This window comes from Diadema setosum, chromosome 8, assembly GCF_964275005.1.
Source record: "Diadema setosum chromosome 8, eeDiaSeto1, whole genome shotgun sequence".
NCBI classification, from domain to species: Eukaryota; Metazoa; Echinodermata; class Echinoidea; order Diadematoida; family Diadematidae; genus Diadema; species Diadema setosum.
The window spans coordinates 30314345-30333581 of NC_092692.1; the positions used below are offsets into that span (position 1 = coordinate 30314345).

General features: G+C 41.5%; 1 protein-coding gene across 1 annotated transcript in view; it reads right to left on the reverse strand.

Moving 5' to 3' along the window:
- The window catches only part of LOC140232387 (uncharacterized), an 84310-nt gene extending 74534 nt beyond the window's left edge, over positions 1 to 9776 (reverse strand). The window contains exon 1 of the mRNA XM_072312513.1: positions 9607 to 9776. Within this exon, the coding sequence (XP_072168614.1) occupies positions 9607 to 9751 (145 nt within the window). The 5' untranslated portion in view covers positions 9752 to 9776. The remainder of the gene's footprint in view (positions 1 to 9606) is intronic.
- Between the last annotated feature and the right edge of the window lie 9461 nt (positions 9777 to 19237).

Consider the following 19237-nt stretch of genomic DNA (forward strand, 5'->3'; position numbering starts at 1 on the left):
TTACCAATGAGGTATGAAATATAAACCGGTGAGGCAGAGGAGAAAGACTAGAGGAGGAAAAGGAGGAGAAGAGATTGAGGAGGTTGAAAAGGAAGAGGAGGTGGTGAAAGAGGAGGAGGAGGGGGAGAATGAGGATAAGGAGATGAGAAGTATGCTGGGAGTGGAAAACAGATTCAGAGGATGCGGAATTAAGAAGGGCGAGAGGTGGAGGACGAGGAGAAGAAGGAGGAAGAGGAAGAGAGGAGGTAATGGTGGATAAAGAGGACAAGGAGGAGAGGAAAAGAGAATGGATGAGGAAGAGAAGGAGGAGGGAGAAGATATGAGGAGGACGAAGAGGATAGGAGGGGAAGAGATGGAGGGAAGGATGAAAAGAGGACGACGAGGAGGAGGAGATGAGGAGAAGAAGGATAGGTATACAAGGAAGAGGAAAAGAGGAAGAGGAGGAGGAGGAATAGGAGGGGAGGAGAAAGATGGGTGGGGGAGAATAAAGGAAGAGTGCTGTCTTGAAACCCCTTTGTGCAATAAGATATGAAGAAACAAACGAGCGAGAGAAATCCTTACATGTATCTCAGTTTTGATTGAACAAAATGTTACCAGAGTGTGTGTGTGGTTGTTCTTTAATAAGCGCGCATTGCCACTGAGTAATCAAATTCTGAAGCCGCCATTTTCATCAGTCTAGAACATGAAGGGTATGTGTAACGAGTGATTTGAAAAGAAAGAACAAACAACGGATGAGTTACAAGTCATATCCGACTTCTGCGGCAGTCGGGTATTACACTTTACTTTCCTCATCCTCGAGGAAAGCTAGTTGCAAAGACATAGTCGAAATGACTTCATGTCTTTTCTTTGATAAAAACAAACAAACAAACAAACAAACAAACATACATACATGCAGACAAACAAACTGAAGGCTAGACCTTAAACTCTCACGAGTCGAACGCGAGATTTATCCGTGCCTTTTAACCAGTGATAAATACCTCGGGGACATTTTGAGCTAGCGTTTGCCAGGAAGAGTACCATGTCACTGCGACATGGCTCGGTTGTCTAGCTCTGTAACTAATGACTGTTTCTTGCTCCAATCCATCATGATAGGGAGACACAGTCTGGAGAAGAAAAAACGACAAAAAACAACAACAACCCAAAAAAAGTGCGCACGCGAAGCTCGCAATCACGTCTGCATTAGCTCAAACTGAATCCAAATACACCTGTCCCTTTCTCCGTGACCCATTATCTTTGCCCACACGACCCGGAGAGTTACGAGTCTCAAATCATCCATCAACGTCTCGTCTGCACCGACGTTCCATCATGGAGCCCGAAAACTTTCCCCCAAAACAATCCTTGCTCGTTAAACCACCTGCTCAATTCTCACTCGTAAGAGAATTTGGCGTTTCGCCGAACTTTTCTGTTTGGTCTTTGACGCAACCTCGCAGAATGTTTAAAGGGAGACGTGTTCTTCACACCCTCAAATTATCTATCGTTTTTTGCTTGACGATAAACTTCGACGCAGAATGTGGCTTTAAAACCTCGCAGCTCACCCTTCCCCCTCTTTTTTTTTTGGGGGGGGGGAGAGGGAGGGGTGGGGTGGGGTGGGGAGAGGGAAAGAGCAATAAAAATGACATAAAAAGGATTGTTTCGTACTTTGATAAATTGAATGTCATCATAGCAAACACGGAAGACTGTCCTGCCCACTTTGTCTGCATATTCTTCCACCTGTTGCTTGGTTTCTCTCAAAATAAATGCAGCAAGGGTGATAACAAGGATGCAATGATTGAGGGTGATACGACATTCCTTCCCGCGACAATTGCTCCGGTCTTTTTTCTCCGAAGGCTTATATAAGGCTAGGGATAGGGTTGTGATGGGGTTTTAGGTTTAGCTTTGATGTGAGGATTATAAGATTAGGGTTTATGTCTATGTTTGTGGGTAGAATTCATGTTTGACTTAGCGTGCAGATATTTCATGGGAGCAATATTGTGGCAGGAGCAAATCTCATGGTACCGGTCGAGGAAATATACAAGGTGAACAAAAAAATACAAGAGCGGCTTTGATTCCAGAATTATGAAAGTACCCACCCAAATGTATGTTTTGTCTCGTTTTGATATTAGTTCTTTTGTTGTTGTTTTTTCCGTTGTTTCCCCTCGAACACGAAAAAGGTAAAAACACTCTCTCGCCGGCCCTCACTCCCCTCCGCCTACCCTTCCAAGACAATGATTGCTTCTCGCTTCACGCACGAGTGCTAGGGGTCGCAGCTTGGCGGGCCCAGTCCTGTACTAACAGTGGATGTTTGACCACGACGTCGAGAAAAACCGGTAGGCCGTCACCAGCGCTCAGAGGGTACTTTACTTGAGTGAAGGTGAAAGCTCCTACCTCATTACCGCGCCATGTTTGCTTTAAAACTCTCCGAAGACATTTTATGGCAATTTTGTTTGCACGGAAGCCTCGATCTTTCCCACTAAATATATGCTGCCACTGCACTTCACACCCTATCCTCCCCATTTTGCTGCAGTTGTTTTTGGAGAGGCAGGCGTTGTCCATGGAGCTGCAGTTGAAATTATCGCTAGAAACTTCTCATGCACGTACTTGGAGTACACTACATTATTACACACACGCGCGCAAATCATACACTCACACAAACACACACAGGTTTACAGCCCACTATTGTTGAATAGACAAGTTTACCAACAAATCCAAAATCATACAACGCATACCTTTATAACAATCTCTTCCTGTGACAACCAATGACCTCGCCCAAGGCTTGACAAAACAAGTGATACAAACGGTAAACTGCATCGCATTATTGAGCGGGCAAGGTAAGGGAATGGAATACTAAGTAGTTTGTCACTTATCTTGGTCCTTGAACGAACAAAATGACCACAGGCATGGATTTGAATACAATAGTATATAAGAAGGCCAGCTGGCTACTTCGATACGATATGATACACAGCTTGTCACCGACATACTCTTTAAAGTGAATCTTCTACGTATGTGTAAATGTACATTATAATGTACGTAATACGTACGTGTGATAGATATCTGTGTGTTGCCTGTCACTGTGCGTGTAACGAAACCATGTGTATATGTGTGATAAGTTTATATCCGTTTGCTTTCATATTCGTATTACATGATTGCATTTCCTTCGAAAGAAAGATAGTGATTCGATAACCCTTTGACGTCATAGTTAGCATTGAAATACAAAAAGCTACAGCTGTTCTCTCTCTCTCTTTCAAGCTATCGTTTCCAAAAACAGATTTTCCTTTCGATGAAATGCTTTACCGAATTGCACGCGCTGGAGGCTACGGGCACCACTGATACGGTTAATTCGAGCTAATTGAAATGGATCAGCCGTTTCTGTGCCTTGCAATATCGCGGTTTGAAGTATACACCGTCCGTCTCCGGTGTGTCTTTCTCGGGTGACGTCGTGTGAGACTAGCACCTTCGGGGTAGCATCGGGCTAACCTATCAAACGTAGATTGGTCAGGCGTAAGCGACCGGTTTGACGTAGCATGATGGACAAGCCAATCACTGGAATTGAGGATTTTTTAGAGGCTTGCAATCAGCCAATTTATATTTTTGTTATGCTACGATGGATTACGCAGTTTCCTTGAGTAGTTCGTTATCAATTTTCAGTAATTGACTGTGTGTGCATATGCGTGTATAGGCTCAACGCTATTGTGCACTTTACAAGGAAAAAAAAAAGAGAGCTGATATTCTCACTGTTGCGTCATGATGTGCTGTTTTAAGAATTATGTGAGTGTGCTTGTTGTAGTATATCTTTTGTGTAATTTATGAATGATTATTCTATTTTCTCAATCAATGGTTTTAGCGTTATAATACCCAAGGATACATCACGCCTCCTTATGCTACCCGAGGGAGCTCGCTTTCGCCTACACAGTCATGGTATAGGGCACTGAAACACTGGATTTTTTTTTTCCACTGGCTCTACAAATTTGGAGCAGAAAAGCACAAGTATTAGTGATCTCCATTTATCACGTCCCTTTTGGATTGTGGTACAATGTATTACAATCATAGTGTTAGCCGGCGAAAGCGTGTAAGTTGTCGGCGATAGTGACGCAAACAAATGTATTTGTACTGAAACACGTCATTACGTTTAAAAGAATAATTTTGATGCCATAAACATGAACTGTCTGTTTGTTTGTGTGTGTGTGTGTGTATGAATTGCATAATGTGGCACTAAACAGAAACACCTTGAAACTCCATCTTTTCTCGGTTTGCGTAACAGAAACTCGGGTTATGGTTTTATGATAAACCACGAAGTATGACGAAAACCCGTCTTGTAGTGAATGTTGCCTATGCATTCAAATAACAAAATAAAAACCCACGCAACAACAGCAACCAACTATTCACGTGCGGTAAACATTTTGTCACCAGCCGTATATACCGCACGCATGTGCATAACTCTTCAGGCCGTAGTCGAATCGAAATATCGTCTGCTGGAGATAGGCGAGGAGGGTTATGCGATGTCAACAAACGCGGGAAACCACATTCCGTGATGAGAAGAAGAAACCACCCCAAGTTTAATTTCGCGCGTTACTCGCTATCCTTACGAGAAGGCACGTTTCGTGTTATCTAAGAAAATACCCCAGTCTTAATTACTTCAAACAAGTTCGATGTTTCCTTGAGCTTTCTGGCTTCGTATGGACGGACTTAATCGTATTATATTTATTTAAGAACTATAAGTCAATACCTTTTCTTAGATGATTTCATGATTTATTTTGCCTTTCCCTCGCTGTGTCAAGACCTGCCAGTGATGGCATATAACCGTACACCATATCAATGTAATTAGTTTTCATCGCACTATACCGTATGGCGCTACAGAACTGTTGCAAATACAATGGCAATATCATAAATATGCGTGTATTGATTTTGAATGTTAATATAAGAGTGCGAAAACACCAGTTACATAATGAATGCCGGACCACTCATTACTGAAATCCAATATGCCATGTCTCCTTCACATATAAGTCTCCTACACATATACATTGAAGGAGATCTAGCACTATAGCCGTAACTACATTATAGATAAAGGCTCAGTAAACCACGCTGTGTAAATTTCGTTGAGCCAGTGAAATAATTTTCTCCGGATATAGGCCTACTTAAAAGATTCATTCTGTCTATGCGCCACCCATCTTTCGCCGGCAAACTTTCTTTTTCTTTGGCAAGAAGTAAAATAAATGAATTCCGTGAATTTCAAGTGTATATGGCTTGAAAGGAAAACAAAGGGTCGTATGGATTTCCGGGTCAATATCTATCCACAATCTTCAACTAGGCCTGCGAGTTAAAGGGTTTGTAAACAATACTCCCAAGAAACACCAAACCATGTCAGCTATACGGTAGGTAAACAATTTCACCCCGTCCACCTCCAGCACTACGGGTCCTCGTGTTTCGCTATTCTATACCTTATCCCTAATGGTCACTTCTCCATTCACTTACGACCTTACTCTTCCAATCTCTCCCGGCATTCTTGTGTGTGCCTCTTCCTGGATGTCCGCTCTTCCCTCTTGTACATGTATATATGCTTGTCTCTGATTTCTTAACAATCTGTTAGCATATACTGTATTATCAAGAGCTACTTCTTGCTGTCCATCCCCCCCCCCCCGCACTCTATCACCAACGGGTCTTTTTCTCTCTCTCGATCTCACGTTGGGTGATATCTCGAAGTTTCTTCCTGCCTCCCTTGACCCCCGTCTTGCCCTCCTTTCGAAGGCGTCTCAACCTCTTCCTCCTTCTCCTCCTCGTCCTCCTGCTGCTCTTTTATTTTTTTAACGAGCTTTCGGAGGGTGCGTCGACGGTAAATCAACTAAACCATGCAAATAGTCTTTATTTCTAGCGCTTTGTCTTTTTTTTTTTTTGGGGGGGGGGGGAAAGGTTCAATCGTAAAGATTTCGCAAACCGTCTCGAAATGGAAGAAAATCTCAATCTATGCGGTCGTTACTGGAAATAAAACTACCGACAGGAGCCTAGAGTAGAAACATTCCACTTCAGCTATTTATAAAGAAGACATGCTCAGTGAATTTCAGCACAAGGTTCGAGGATGTCTCCCACTTAACAAAGCAATACAAGGCGCCATACATTACAAGACGTACTGACTGCTTTTACTTTCGAGCAGGGTACCTGTAATTTTACTGTGGTGAAGAAGCCGCGGGAAATTGGAGATGAAATTTAACATAATGCAATGTCACTTTAATACGCTATACAAACTTTTGTTGGTTGTTTGTCGAGCCAGAGTGTGCGTGTGTGTTTGTGGGTGTGTGTATGTGTGTGTGTGTGTTTAATCATGAGTTGCTTGTAGGCAATGTCACAAACTTCAATGAGGTATACGGTTGCAACCTCGGGCTTGTAGAAGAGTTCGCATAACTGCCTAGCATGTTTCTCGAATTTGCGAAGCTGCATTCCAGCACACAATGCCCGCCGCCTGCAGGCGGCGAAAACAACAGCGTGTCAGTTACAGAACTGACAAAGGGTCACATTGTTAATGCATACAGTTCGCTCTTCTAGTTGGTGTCGGTAAAGCGTGCGGGCATTGCATACTCTTTGTATAATTTTGTGATCAATATAATTTTGTTTTAACCCCTTTTCTCCGTTTGTCTGTCTGTCTGTCTGTCTTTCTCGTTCACGTGGATGTCTTCTGGGTAGTTCACTTGCGATGATGAGTGACATCATACAACCACTAAACTCAAATACACAGAAAGACAGACAGACAGACAGACACATATTGCTGCCTGTCATCTCGAAAAAGAAGTTTGTTAATCGGACCAGAAAACAAATAGACAAAAAAAAAAAAAAAGCCCGACTACTCGTATTTTCTTCTATGTGCTTTTGAGTATCGAATTAGCCGCTACAAAAATAGCATTGTTGTTAGGGCTCGTACTAGTACAAATGTAATTCATGGTCGCTCATTATACTGTTACGTCGACAGAACGCCCGTAATGTATAATCATGTCCCTAAATGCTGCACTTATTACAAACGAGACAAATTTAGCGCCCTATAGCACGCGCCTTAAAAAAATGCTTAATACGTTCTGTCGCAAAAGCTGACAAGACATAACTGACAAGTGACATTGTCTCTTAATATCTCGTTTTCCGTTCGGGGAAGGGAGATAATACAGTGTACATAGAGAGAGATCCAAAAATACATTCATCATATTGCTGAAGATAGCACGTGTGTGTGTGTTATATATCTTGTGTGTGTATAGTGGAAGTTCGCGTGGACAGCGGTAGCCTCATGGTGTCAGCGAGCAAGCAAGGTGCCTACCTAAATGAATACGGCATATATACATGCAATAATCACGAGCAATGTAGGCGAGTTGTAAATTTTGTATAAAGTGAATTGACCTTGTACAGGCTTCGTAGCCCGCGCGGCAGTGGTAATTATGGGCAGAGACGCCGTCAGCGTACCGGTACTTTGCCGTACCATATCTTACCAACAAATCTATCGTGGGGAACATATTGGTACTCTACACGCAGCAATCAAACCCCTTTCCAATCTTATTGCAATTTGCTGTGTATAATATCAATATATAATGTGGGAATATTATCACAAAAATGTGTTCATGAAATGGCTTACTTATTGGCGACAGACACACGTTGTATCAATTTTCCTGTGTATTGGTTAAACTATAATCATTATAAAGGAACTAATATATATATATATATATATATATATATATATATACATACATAAGAGTCATTTATTCATTTTCAGATATTCTATTACACAGACACTTTAGATAATTATGTGTGATTATTCACCTTAGCCAAGTAGGGTCAGTGATTTGGTTACACAGGGCGAGTGATTCAAAACAGCAATAGTCCGAAATTATCAAAACATTATAATGTAATATAGGCCTCTAAACATTTGAATTTACTGATCAGCAATAATGAGAATGTGATATTGTGACAATGACCATGACAATTACCAGAGAGCATGATTTTCTGCTGGAAAGATTGATGGAAATGCGCAGAGTTTACCACCCACGTGAAGAGGGGAGACTCCCACCACAAAAACCGCCACTGAGTTACCATCTTCATTAGATAGCGCGGCGCCGTAAGTCTGTGTTTTTGCGGGCGATCTAATATAACGGAATCCTTTATGAACGCCAACCAAGGCATTACATGATCGATCAAACGATCACCCTTCACCGCGATATACTCCTCTGACTTGCAAGCAACACCTTATACTTGCATGTCAATGAATATTTTTTTCAAGCTATGGTTTTGCAAAATATATGAGACACCTGTTTCTTGACAAGATAGTCGACTTGTAAACTTGATAGCATTCAATCAATGCGTGCTGTGTAAAGAGAAGGAGCAAGACATTGATATTGTAACACAGGTCTACCATTACTATTAACTGACTGAAAACGTTCAGAAATAGAATGATTAATTGATCTACATTTTACTCCTACTGGGTGATTTTGTATCGATATTAAACAGAACCACGCGCTGGCCACTATAGATACAATCAATGACAATATCTGGTTTCAGCCCACACAGCGGTGAGCCTCGAAACCAATGTACTGATTTCAAACCAAAACATCCGCTCGCCAATAAAAGATTTAATACTCTCTTTTGTTCCGTTATATTCATGTATGCAATACATACAGCGTGCTCATCGCGCACTGTGTCAAAGTAATCATTGCAAACCTGTAATCAAACCTGTTGCTTCTGCCCGCCTTCTTGTGAGCAGAAAAGGGGAAAAATAAACCCAACCAAACAAGAAAATCAGCGCGGATCTAACGCTGCAAAGATTGCTGCATTACCTCATTTCTATGCAAAGTCGAGAAGATTGAAATCTGTTCTCTCTGAAAAACAAACTGCGTGGGGGACAAAATTTTGCCTTGAAATCAATAATAATCCCTTCCTTCTGTCAATTATTTCGCCGATCGACCGGGCAAACGATACTTGCAAGCCGTTTTCATTAAACAGATTGGTGATCCGCGGCGCCTTTTTCCTCTCCCTTTCGGTGTTTACTTTCTCCATGACAACAACAATGGACGTCGGATGCGGCGGGGTAGCTGCATCGGAAGCGCTCTTAGTACGAGCATGAAAACGTTAGTCAGATGGTAATCAGATGTACTCCGACAGCAACTAGCGGTAAAAAAAAAAAAAAGGTATCAGCAGACGTACGCTCTTGGTACGTCGTGTACTATGATATTTTACTTCTATTCTGGCGTGTCAACGACAAAGCGGTGTTGAAAGTCTTGATTTCTGAGGTTCGTGTTGATTGCGGTTGTCGTGGTCGCTATTGTTTTGGTAGTCCCAGTGGGGCATTTCAGGCATCTCATTTTGATTGTCATAGCGTATGCTTGTTTCACTATGTAAACTAATAGAATGTAAATTTTGAATGTTTGGCCACATTCTCCGAGCGAGACAGATAAATAATTGTCATACATGTATATACCCAAACTCCCCAAACTTCAACAAACAATACGAAACAGTTACTAGTCGCCCAAATTAATATTTTCTGTGGTGTCGAACAACTAACGCACCCTACCAATGAATATCTTGACGGATTCATAGTTAAAACAAGCAATGACATGCTGTGTACCTCAAGGAAAATCAATAGTAACTTATACTTTGTGCACTTACCTTCAACTCCATCCTCAAATTTCTCGAAACAGATGGTCCATAATCCTGACGACATTCTTTCAGTTCTAGTCACATTTACGGTCCTTATAAGCGTTCCGTTCTCCCCGTCCGTGCCGTTGTATTCCTCTCTCGTCTCCTTGTACATGTACTCGGTCTCGATCCAGTGGTCCGTTGCGATGGCAACGAGACTGAGGATGAAGGAAATGGTTCCGAGGATCACTCCCGCGCTGCAGAGGATCTTAAAATAGCGCGCGGCGAACTGCTTCATGGCGGCGGGCCAGCGATCCCGCCTGGTGCGCCCAGTCTCTGGAGCCGCCGCCCGTGCACCTGCTCCACCCATGCCTCTGCCCGACACCCCGCTGCTCTGTTCCGGCATCTCCTGCGGGTCCAGAACCGGATCCTCGCTGTCCCCAGAGCCCAGCGCCCGTCCGTTCGCCTGACGCCTTCCCGCCTCTTTATCGTCTCTCCGGTATCGTCTGCTCCGCCGTAGCCTTCGCAGGTAGCCCACTACACTGCTGAGCGAAATGGTAACACCGTGTGTTCCTTCGTGCCCCGACATCCAGATGATATTGTCAGCCAATCAAAAGCAGCCAGGCATGTACATAAGAGAATAGATATTTTTAAAACACGAAGGCGATCTTCTAATCCCGTAATGGGAAGGCTAACATTTTTCCCTCTCTCTCTTCCCCTCCGTCTCTTTCACTGTCTCTCCGCACTACACTAATTAGAGCCACGAACAGCATTGATCCGCTGTCGCGGTGGATGTTATTAGTTTTATGTAAACCGCCAATTCACCGATCGTTCCCTGAATATCGATTCCGATGAAACAACAACAACAACAATGACAATCTCAATAGAGTCACACAGCGGATCATGGAACTAATTCATGCCTAACATCCATAATGGCATGATCTATGATAGCGATGGATGAAGCAATCAAAAAGGCGACTCGTCCTATTCGTGGGATCACAGTCTGGCGGGCAAATTACGGCGTGCGCCGGTGCAGACGAAATGCAATAATGGAGGGGGAGACTACCCGGTCACATCATTCACGTCGCAAGGCGAACATGATGATTCTCACAAGACGCGGAGTCTAGGGCGAGACAAGCGACATCGCGGCGATCAGCCGTAGTAGCGCAGACGAGATGTCATTCCCCAGCTCTCACTTTGCGACGAGGCGTGACAGCGAGCGCGAGTTCGCCGGCTGAGAGGGAGTAAGACGACACCATTTGCTCACCGCCACGGACGTCTCTCTGACAGTCACCACCTAACCTCGTGTTTGCTTTGCGGTCGGCACCGAGTAATAAACACTTCTTCGTGACACACACAGGAATACCGCTCGTGACCTTAATCTCGTTCGCGGCTCTACACTTTTACATATTCAGACACCTGTTGGAGTTACAGATACGAAAATCAGCGGGAAAATTCATGCAAGAATGTCAACACTATTTATAAAAAAGATAGGCGAGGCAAGCTTCGACTTTTACTTAGAACCAATTTGAATATGCTCGTCTCTACTTTGAAAACAAATTAAACACAAGTTGATTAAGAAATCACCATCACATAGTTTGATCAGCAACCCCATAAGACGAGACTAAAAGCGATTCAAGAGAAGAAATAGAATGGTCGATGTAAAGTCGGAATTAATGTTGTTTTCGAACTGCAGTCGACCGCCGCCTGACAGCGCGAGAGGAACATGGGAGACTGGCGCTGGGCAGACGATACGTTTACTTTTGTCCAAATTTGCGAAAAATTACCGTCATTTCCTACATCACCCGCCACGCGTCCGTTTATGTCCAGTTTTGCGTGCACACCAACGCACAGGCGCCACCGAGAGAGAGAGAGAGAGAGAGAGAGAGAGAGAGGGAGAGAGAGAGAGAGTAAGAGAAAAAAAAACACCGTCGGAAAGCACCGTGCTCCGTAAAGTGTTTCAAACAAGGCGAGTACGACGAGTGCGCGCGCATTTATCTTTCTAGCTCTTTCTCCCGTAGCTTGCCCCATATCACTGCCACAAGTTTAATGGTGTATTGAACATCACTTTCTCTCTTTCAGCCCCCCCCCCCTATCCAGTGCTCCCTCCCTCTCTGTCCGTAATGAATGTTCCGAGTAATGGCTGGCTTTCTGAATAATTCATGACCATTTCTTTACCTTCCCGCGCCCATCTCCCCCTACTCTCTTTACAGGTCATAACTGTGAATTATGGATACCGTCTCTGAAGGGCCCGCGATATTTGCACACCATCAACCAGTTTCGGACGGAACTTGGTCCCGATGCTGTACCAACTTCACAAGTCGTGCCGGCCTGAGGCTAGGTATACTAGTAGTACGCGGTGCACGTCTCAAAATGGAGCCTTAGGCACAGCAACAACAAATCGTTGACTTTAATATTTCAAAATTAACTTCTTCAAGGGAAAGGATTAAGTGATGACAGCACTAGCATCCAAAGTAGTTAATTCTCCTGATGACTTTTCGTTTTTGTTAAATTTCAGGGAGCAAATTCCACAGGCGGTCAACTTGCATGTAAATCAAATTTTCTCCTAAGCTGAGTAACGCAATCAAAAGAAAGCGTAGATGAGATTACATGTATCATGTTCTAATGAATGTTGTGTGACATTTTCCCCCAGGTATCGCTGACAGAAAACAATGGTGATGACAGATATTTTTAAATAGTAACACGAAAATAATGTTAATGGCAATGCATATTTTTTTTGAAAAAAAGATAGATATATATGCAAATGTAAAAAAGATATAGATATATTAATATATATGGAAATAGATATAGATGTATAGATATTGATATAAAATGAATAAAAATATAAATACAAATATATATAAACAAATACGCAAATAAAGAAATACATATACATATGATCTTTGGGGAGATAAGGATAGCCTAACCCCTTAGCAGATATTTTGTGAAAGTTCAATACCATCTTTAGCCGAGCAACATTTTTTTTTTAAATTAAATGGTGGGGTTAAAAAGATTTGAAAATCGAGAATGTTGAGGAAAAGGGCCGTCTTGATCCGACGCGTCGGGTCAAGATAGCCATTACACACACACACACACACGATACACACACACACAATACACACAGTTTATACTGTAATCAGTTATCTGAGCTGCCCGAACCCATCGGCAAGCCTAAATGTATTTTCTATTTTCCAAGAAACAACTTCTCTTCCCCTGCTCCTGTCTCTTTTGATGCTCTCCTTTTCCCCTTTTCTTTTTTCCCCTTTTATCCCCCCCCCCCACAAAATGTGAAGATAGTTAGTAAACAGGGCCACGAGCCTTTTTTTTTGGATTGGAGCAGGGATCTATTTGACATTTATATTGCGCAAAAGAAGCGAGATAGAATTCAAGGAAACATTTACAATGCCACGAAAAGAACATAAAAAGAAACGTTGCAAGGCTCATGGGTAACGGATGGGAGGAGAAGGGTAGATAGAAAAAAAAAAAGATAAAACATAGACAAAATATAAATTGGGAAGCTTGGAGCAGGAAGGTCAAAAGTGAACAATTTTCTATTGGAGAACAGCAGCACCGATATAAAAATTTTAGTACTCAACTTGCATTTTTGCAGGGGAAAAAAGGCATAATCATGTTAGTAAAAATGAACTCATCATCAAAATATCTAAATGCACATCTACTTCAAACATTACCACACACACACACACATACAAAAAAAAATGCATACGAACTGATAAAAACACTATATACTTCGTCCTCCTTGAGACTTTTGTATTTTGGAATGGACATCAAAAGGTCGAGGCTAAAGGCTTATTTTCCACCTGCGACATTACGACTGGAGGTTAACTGGCGTAAAAGAAATGATCATGGCATCGTGTGATGCAGCAAAAAAAAAAAAAAAAAAAAAAAAAAAAAAAGAAAGAAAAGAAAAGAAAAGAAAAAAAAAGCCTCAAATGGTATCAGTGGCAAGAATAGAGACGTGGATAACACGTGAACACGTAGCAGCTGTGTGGTCTATTGTCAACAAGGACAAACAGGTGTTCTGGAAATCCACAATAAACGTGCGTCTGACGCCATAAAGATATTTCACATTCCAAACTTTACCAACCAAAGATACACAAAAGAAATGTGCGCATTCTGGTTCTCACAACAACAACACACAACAACAACAACAACAACAACAACAACAACAACAGCAGCAGCATCATCAGCAACAACATCAACAACACAAAACAACGAAGACGACAACGTCAACAACAAAATCAATCGATACAGCATTCCACACAAAATTGGTCACGAACTTTGACACACAAGAGTCACGCCACCACCACCATCAACAACAACAGCAACAAATATAAAATAAACGCGACCGTATGGATGTTTTCCTAAAAGTTTCATCTTATATCCTATATTTCTGAACAAAAAAGATTAAAGAAGACGTGCAAGAAGGAATGGAGCCTCCAGACTATTTCCTTAATCTCGGATAAAAAGATTCTCGGAAATCCAGGCATTTTCCCTTCAAAACATATCGAGTGATTTAAGGCTGACCGGGCATTTGACACAGCCAAGTGAGGGTCGAATCGGCCCACACCGTACATCACTTGGAGAAAAGAGAATCTCTGGAGATCTACAAAATTCATCAGCGTCCTCTCGTACAAATGCGGCGCTTTAATAGCCCAAAAGCCTCCCTCTCTTCGCTCTTTCTGTAATAGCGGTGCGAAGAAGACTTTCCAGGAACGTCGAAAGTTTCATTACACTTTATATACGCGTAGAACACACTAATTCTCAGTTCCAGGTATAGGAGTCTGAAGATCTCCTTATCTGCTAACGCCGACAAAGGTGTGTGATTAAATATTGACCGAGTTCATCTGCAGGGAGCTTTCGATGGAAACCCCCCACTTTAGTTCTCCGTACATCGTGCCTGGGTAAAGTCATTAGGCGACATGTTTTAAACACAAGAGGATACTACATTTTCAAATTGGAAATTCAGAGTGGACCAAAAAAGGTGCGCAAACGCGCACACAACCAAAGGCAAAAAAAAAAAAACCCCTCAAAAACAAAACAAAAAACAAAACCAAAGCAAGTACGCAAGGTAAACAAGAAGAAAAAGAAGATGGTGAAAGGAAAGAAAAAAGGAAGAAGTAATACTATTAAGTATCATTACGTTTTCAAGAAATGACAGAAGAAAATGAACAATGAAATGTTATTGAAAGTGATGGATAAGATGGATAAGAATAAGAGGAAAGCAAAAAAAAAAAAGGCAAAACAAAAAGTACACAGCACCAAACATAAGAGGTAGAAGGAATGTACTGCACCACATAATTTAAGATCAAACCAGAAGAAAGGTTTATCACATTTAACTTTTTTCGTCAACAAAATGTATTGTGTGTAGTATGTTTGCATATATTGTATCAACGTTTGTGTGAATGTTCGTATGTATGTATGTATGTATGTATGTATTGATTGGTTGATTGAGGCCAGTTTAGACCATTTATTCGGCAAAATAAAACACAAAAACATATAATAATGGCGTTTACAATGAGAGCCAGGCAGCCTTAAAAGCATCTTGTGCTTGTGTTAGGTTGACTACACATGAAGATACGATATACTTTACAATAACAACATATATTACATACTGATTCTGTGCGAAATCAAGTAACTAAACAAAACACCATCACATTAATACGTACTTAATTATAAACACTCACACACACACACACACACACACACACACACACACACACACACACACACACGCACGCACGCACACACACAACACACATGCAGTTTACATACTACTATACTACTCAGTCATGGCTAACTGTTCGAAGAAAGAACGCATCGGTAAGCACTTAAATCTAGAAAGAGTTGTGCTGCATTTCAAAGCAGTACTTATTGAATTCCATTTACTTACACCGGTGAACCTAATAAAGTGGGATCACCGTACAGTCAAACGAGTAAAAGGATACCGTAAGCTACTTCGAGAACGAGTAGAATACGTGTGAAAATGAGAGTTTGTTAGGAACATATTATCAAATACAGAAGGGAGCATACCTCTATGATATTTAAACATAAAGATAAGGATATTCAAGCTGACAAGTTCATGCAATGGCAAAATCTGTAATTCAATAAACAATGGTAGACTGGGGCTGTAATATGGGGCATTACTTATTAAACGCATTGTTCGTTTTTGAAGAAGAACAAGTTTATTGATATGTGCATTATATGTTTTCCCCCAAATTTCATTACAGTAATCTAAATGTGATTACAATAGAGTTATAAATGATAATCAATATTTTTCTTGGTAAAAATGTTTGAGTTTTGATAAAATCCCAACCGTCCGTGAGATCTTTGAAGAAACATTGGATATATGAAGTTTCCAACCAAGGGATTCATTGATAAGTATACTTAGAAAAGAAATTGATTCAGTTCTTTCAATAACATTAATCTATCATTAAAGTATCACTATTCAACAATACTTTTTTATTCATAGAGTGAGAAATAACATACTTCGTTTTTTTTTTTATTCAGAAATAACTTGTTACTCCTAAACCATTCATTTAATAATTGAAGTTGTGTATTCACTGTCCTTATCAATAAAGCAATATTCTTGTGTGAAAACATGACCGCTGTATCATCATCAAAAAGTGAAAACTTAAAAACACAAGAACAATTTACTATATCATTTACATAAATAAGTAAAAGCAAAGGACCCAAAACAGAACCATGTGGTACACCAATATTTACAGAGAGATAAGAGGATCTGACACCATTGACCATCACATGCTGTTTTCTATTGGACAAATAATTTCCAAAGCATTGTAATTGTACACCTCTCACTCCATATCACTGGCGTAGCCAGGGGGGGGGGGGGGGGCGATGGGGGCGGTCGCCCCCCCTAAGATTTGGACCGAGGATTTGGGAGGCGGAAAAAAAATGCGTGTATACTGTATGCATGCACATGAAGCGGGTCTCCTTTGCAACCTTTCATCAAATAAGATATTTTTTTTTGAATATTTCACTCAAAGTGTGCACCAGATCGTTGAATTTCAATTCAAAATATGCAAAATCTCTCGTGCTTGGGAGGGGGTATCCCCCTCCCAAACCCTCCCCCTCTAACGTTATGCCTCTTTCCCTATAGCTAAGTACACTTTTTAGATTTACAAAAAAATCTGAATAATTCTGAGTGCACAAGACTTTTCACTAATATTCCGAAAACTGAAGGTTCCCTCATGTATAAGGGGAATTTCCCCTTTTAATCGACCCTTTCCTCCCTCAGCCCCCCCCCCCCATCAGTTGTTGTTTTTTTTTTGATTACCCAAATGTTGATTCCATCAAATATGCGTATTATGCGTATACGAGATATCTCAATTTCAACCTTAAAAAGATATAAGCTCCATCGGAAGGGAAGAGTGGAGATAATACTCGCCAGCGCCTTCTCCCTGCTCGCCCCCCCCCCCCCCCCGCGCAGCAAAGAAGTAGACTGTGGCTAGACATACCAAGATCGCTTTATTTCAATTCTAAAAACGCAAAAGCTCCGCGAGAGGGAGGGGGAATCCCCCTTCCCCTAAGTTCTACCTCACTAGACTTAATACATACGCACAGATGGTGCACATTCGGAATAAGAGCTAAATTCCGTGATTTTAACACTTCGATGAAAAAGTGTTGCACCAAAAATTTGCACCAGATCGCTGAATTTCAGGTCTGAAAACGCAAAATCACCTTCGTGTGGAAGGGGATATGCCCAGTATCTACACCCTCGTGTGCATGCTTTTTCTGTTTGATTGCTGAACAGACAGCGTTCATGATATTCAATGTAAGAATTAATACAAGAAGACTAGTGTGTTTGAATTATACTGTTTTATAGGCAAATTGTTCAATAATAATCTACACTAAAATATGCTGCAACCTTAAACAAGTGGGACTGTTTCAACTCGTTAAAACACGCAAAAACATGCATCAAATTGCACCATTTGCAACATCAAAATGCAAAAAGTTCTCACCGTAGGAGGGGGGACACCCCCCTCCCACACCCTCCCCTACCCCCTCGCTCGCTCCGCTCGCTCGAGTTCAGTCGAGTTCGTGACATACAGTGAAAAGAATTAATACAAGAAGTGTATCTAAATTATATCATTTTATAGGCAAATTGTTCAATAATAATCTACACTAAAATATACTGCTACCTTAAACAAGTGGGACTGTTTCACGTCGATAAAACGCGCAAAAACATGCATCAAACTGCACCATTTGCAAAATCAAAATGCAAAAAGTTCTTACCGTGGGAGGGGGGACACCCCCCTCCCACACCCTCCCCTCCCCCCTCGTTCGCTCCGCTCGCTCGGGTTCAGTCGCGTTCATGATATTCAGTGAAAAGAATTAATACAAGAAGTGTATTGGAATTATACCATTTTATAGGCAAATTGTTCAATAATAATCTACACTAAAATATACTGCAATCTTAAACATGTGGGACTGTTTCACGTCGTTAAAACACGCAAAAACATGCATCAAATTGCACCATTTGCAAAATCAAAATGCAAAAACTTCTCACCGTGGGAGGGGGGAAACCCCCCTCCCACACCCTCCCCTACCCCCTCGCTCGCTCCGCTCGCTCGGGTTCAGTCGCGTTCATGATATTCAGTGAAAAGAATTAATACAAGAAGTGTATTTATAGGCAAATTGTTCAATAATAATCTACACTAAAATATACTGCAATCTTAAACAAGTGGGACTGTTTCACGTCGTTAAAACACGCAAATACATGCATCAAATTGCACCATTTGCAAAATCAAAATGTAAAAAGTTCTCACCGTGGGAGGGGGAAAACCCCCTCCCACACCCTCCCCTACCCCCTCGCTCGCTCCGCTCGCTCCGCTCGCTCGGGTTCAGTCGCGTTCATGATATTCAGTGAAAAGAATTAATACAAGAAGTGTATTGGAATTATACCATTTTATAGGCAAAGTGTTATTGTTCAATAATAATCTACACTAAAATATACTGCTACCTTAAACAAGTGGGACTGTTTCACGTCGATAAAACGCGCAAAAACATGCATCAAATTGCACCATTTGCAACATCAAAATGCAAAAAGTTCTTATCGTGGGAGGGGGGACACCCCCCTCCCACACCCTCCCCTCCCCCCTCGCTCGCTCCGCTCGCTCGGGTTCAGTCGCGTTCATGATATTCAGTGAACAGAATTAATACAAGAAGTGTATTTAAATTATACCATGTTATAGGCAAATTGTTCAATAATAATCTACACTAAAATATACTGCTACCTTAAACAAGTGGGACTGTTTCACGTCGATAAAACGCGCAAAAACATGCATCAAATTGCACCATTTGCAACATCAAAATGCAAAAAGTTCTTACTGTGGGAGGGGGACACCCCCCTCCCACACCCTCCCCTACCCCCTCGCTCGCTCCGCTCGCTCCGCTCGCTCGGGTTCAGTCGCGTTCATGATATTCAGTGAAAAGAATTAATACAAGAAGTGTATTGGAATTATACCATTTTATAGGCAAATTGTTCAATAATAATCTACACTAAAATATACTGCAATCTTAAACATGTGGGACTGTTTCACGTCGTTAAAACACGCAAAAACATGCATCAAATTGCACCATTTGCAAAATCAAAATGCAAAAACTTCTCACCGTGGGAGGG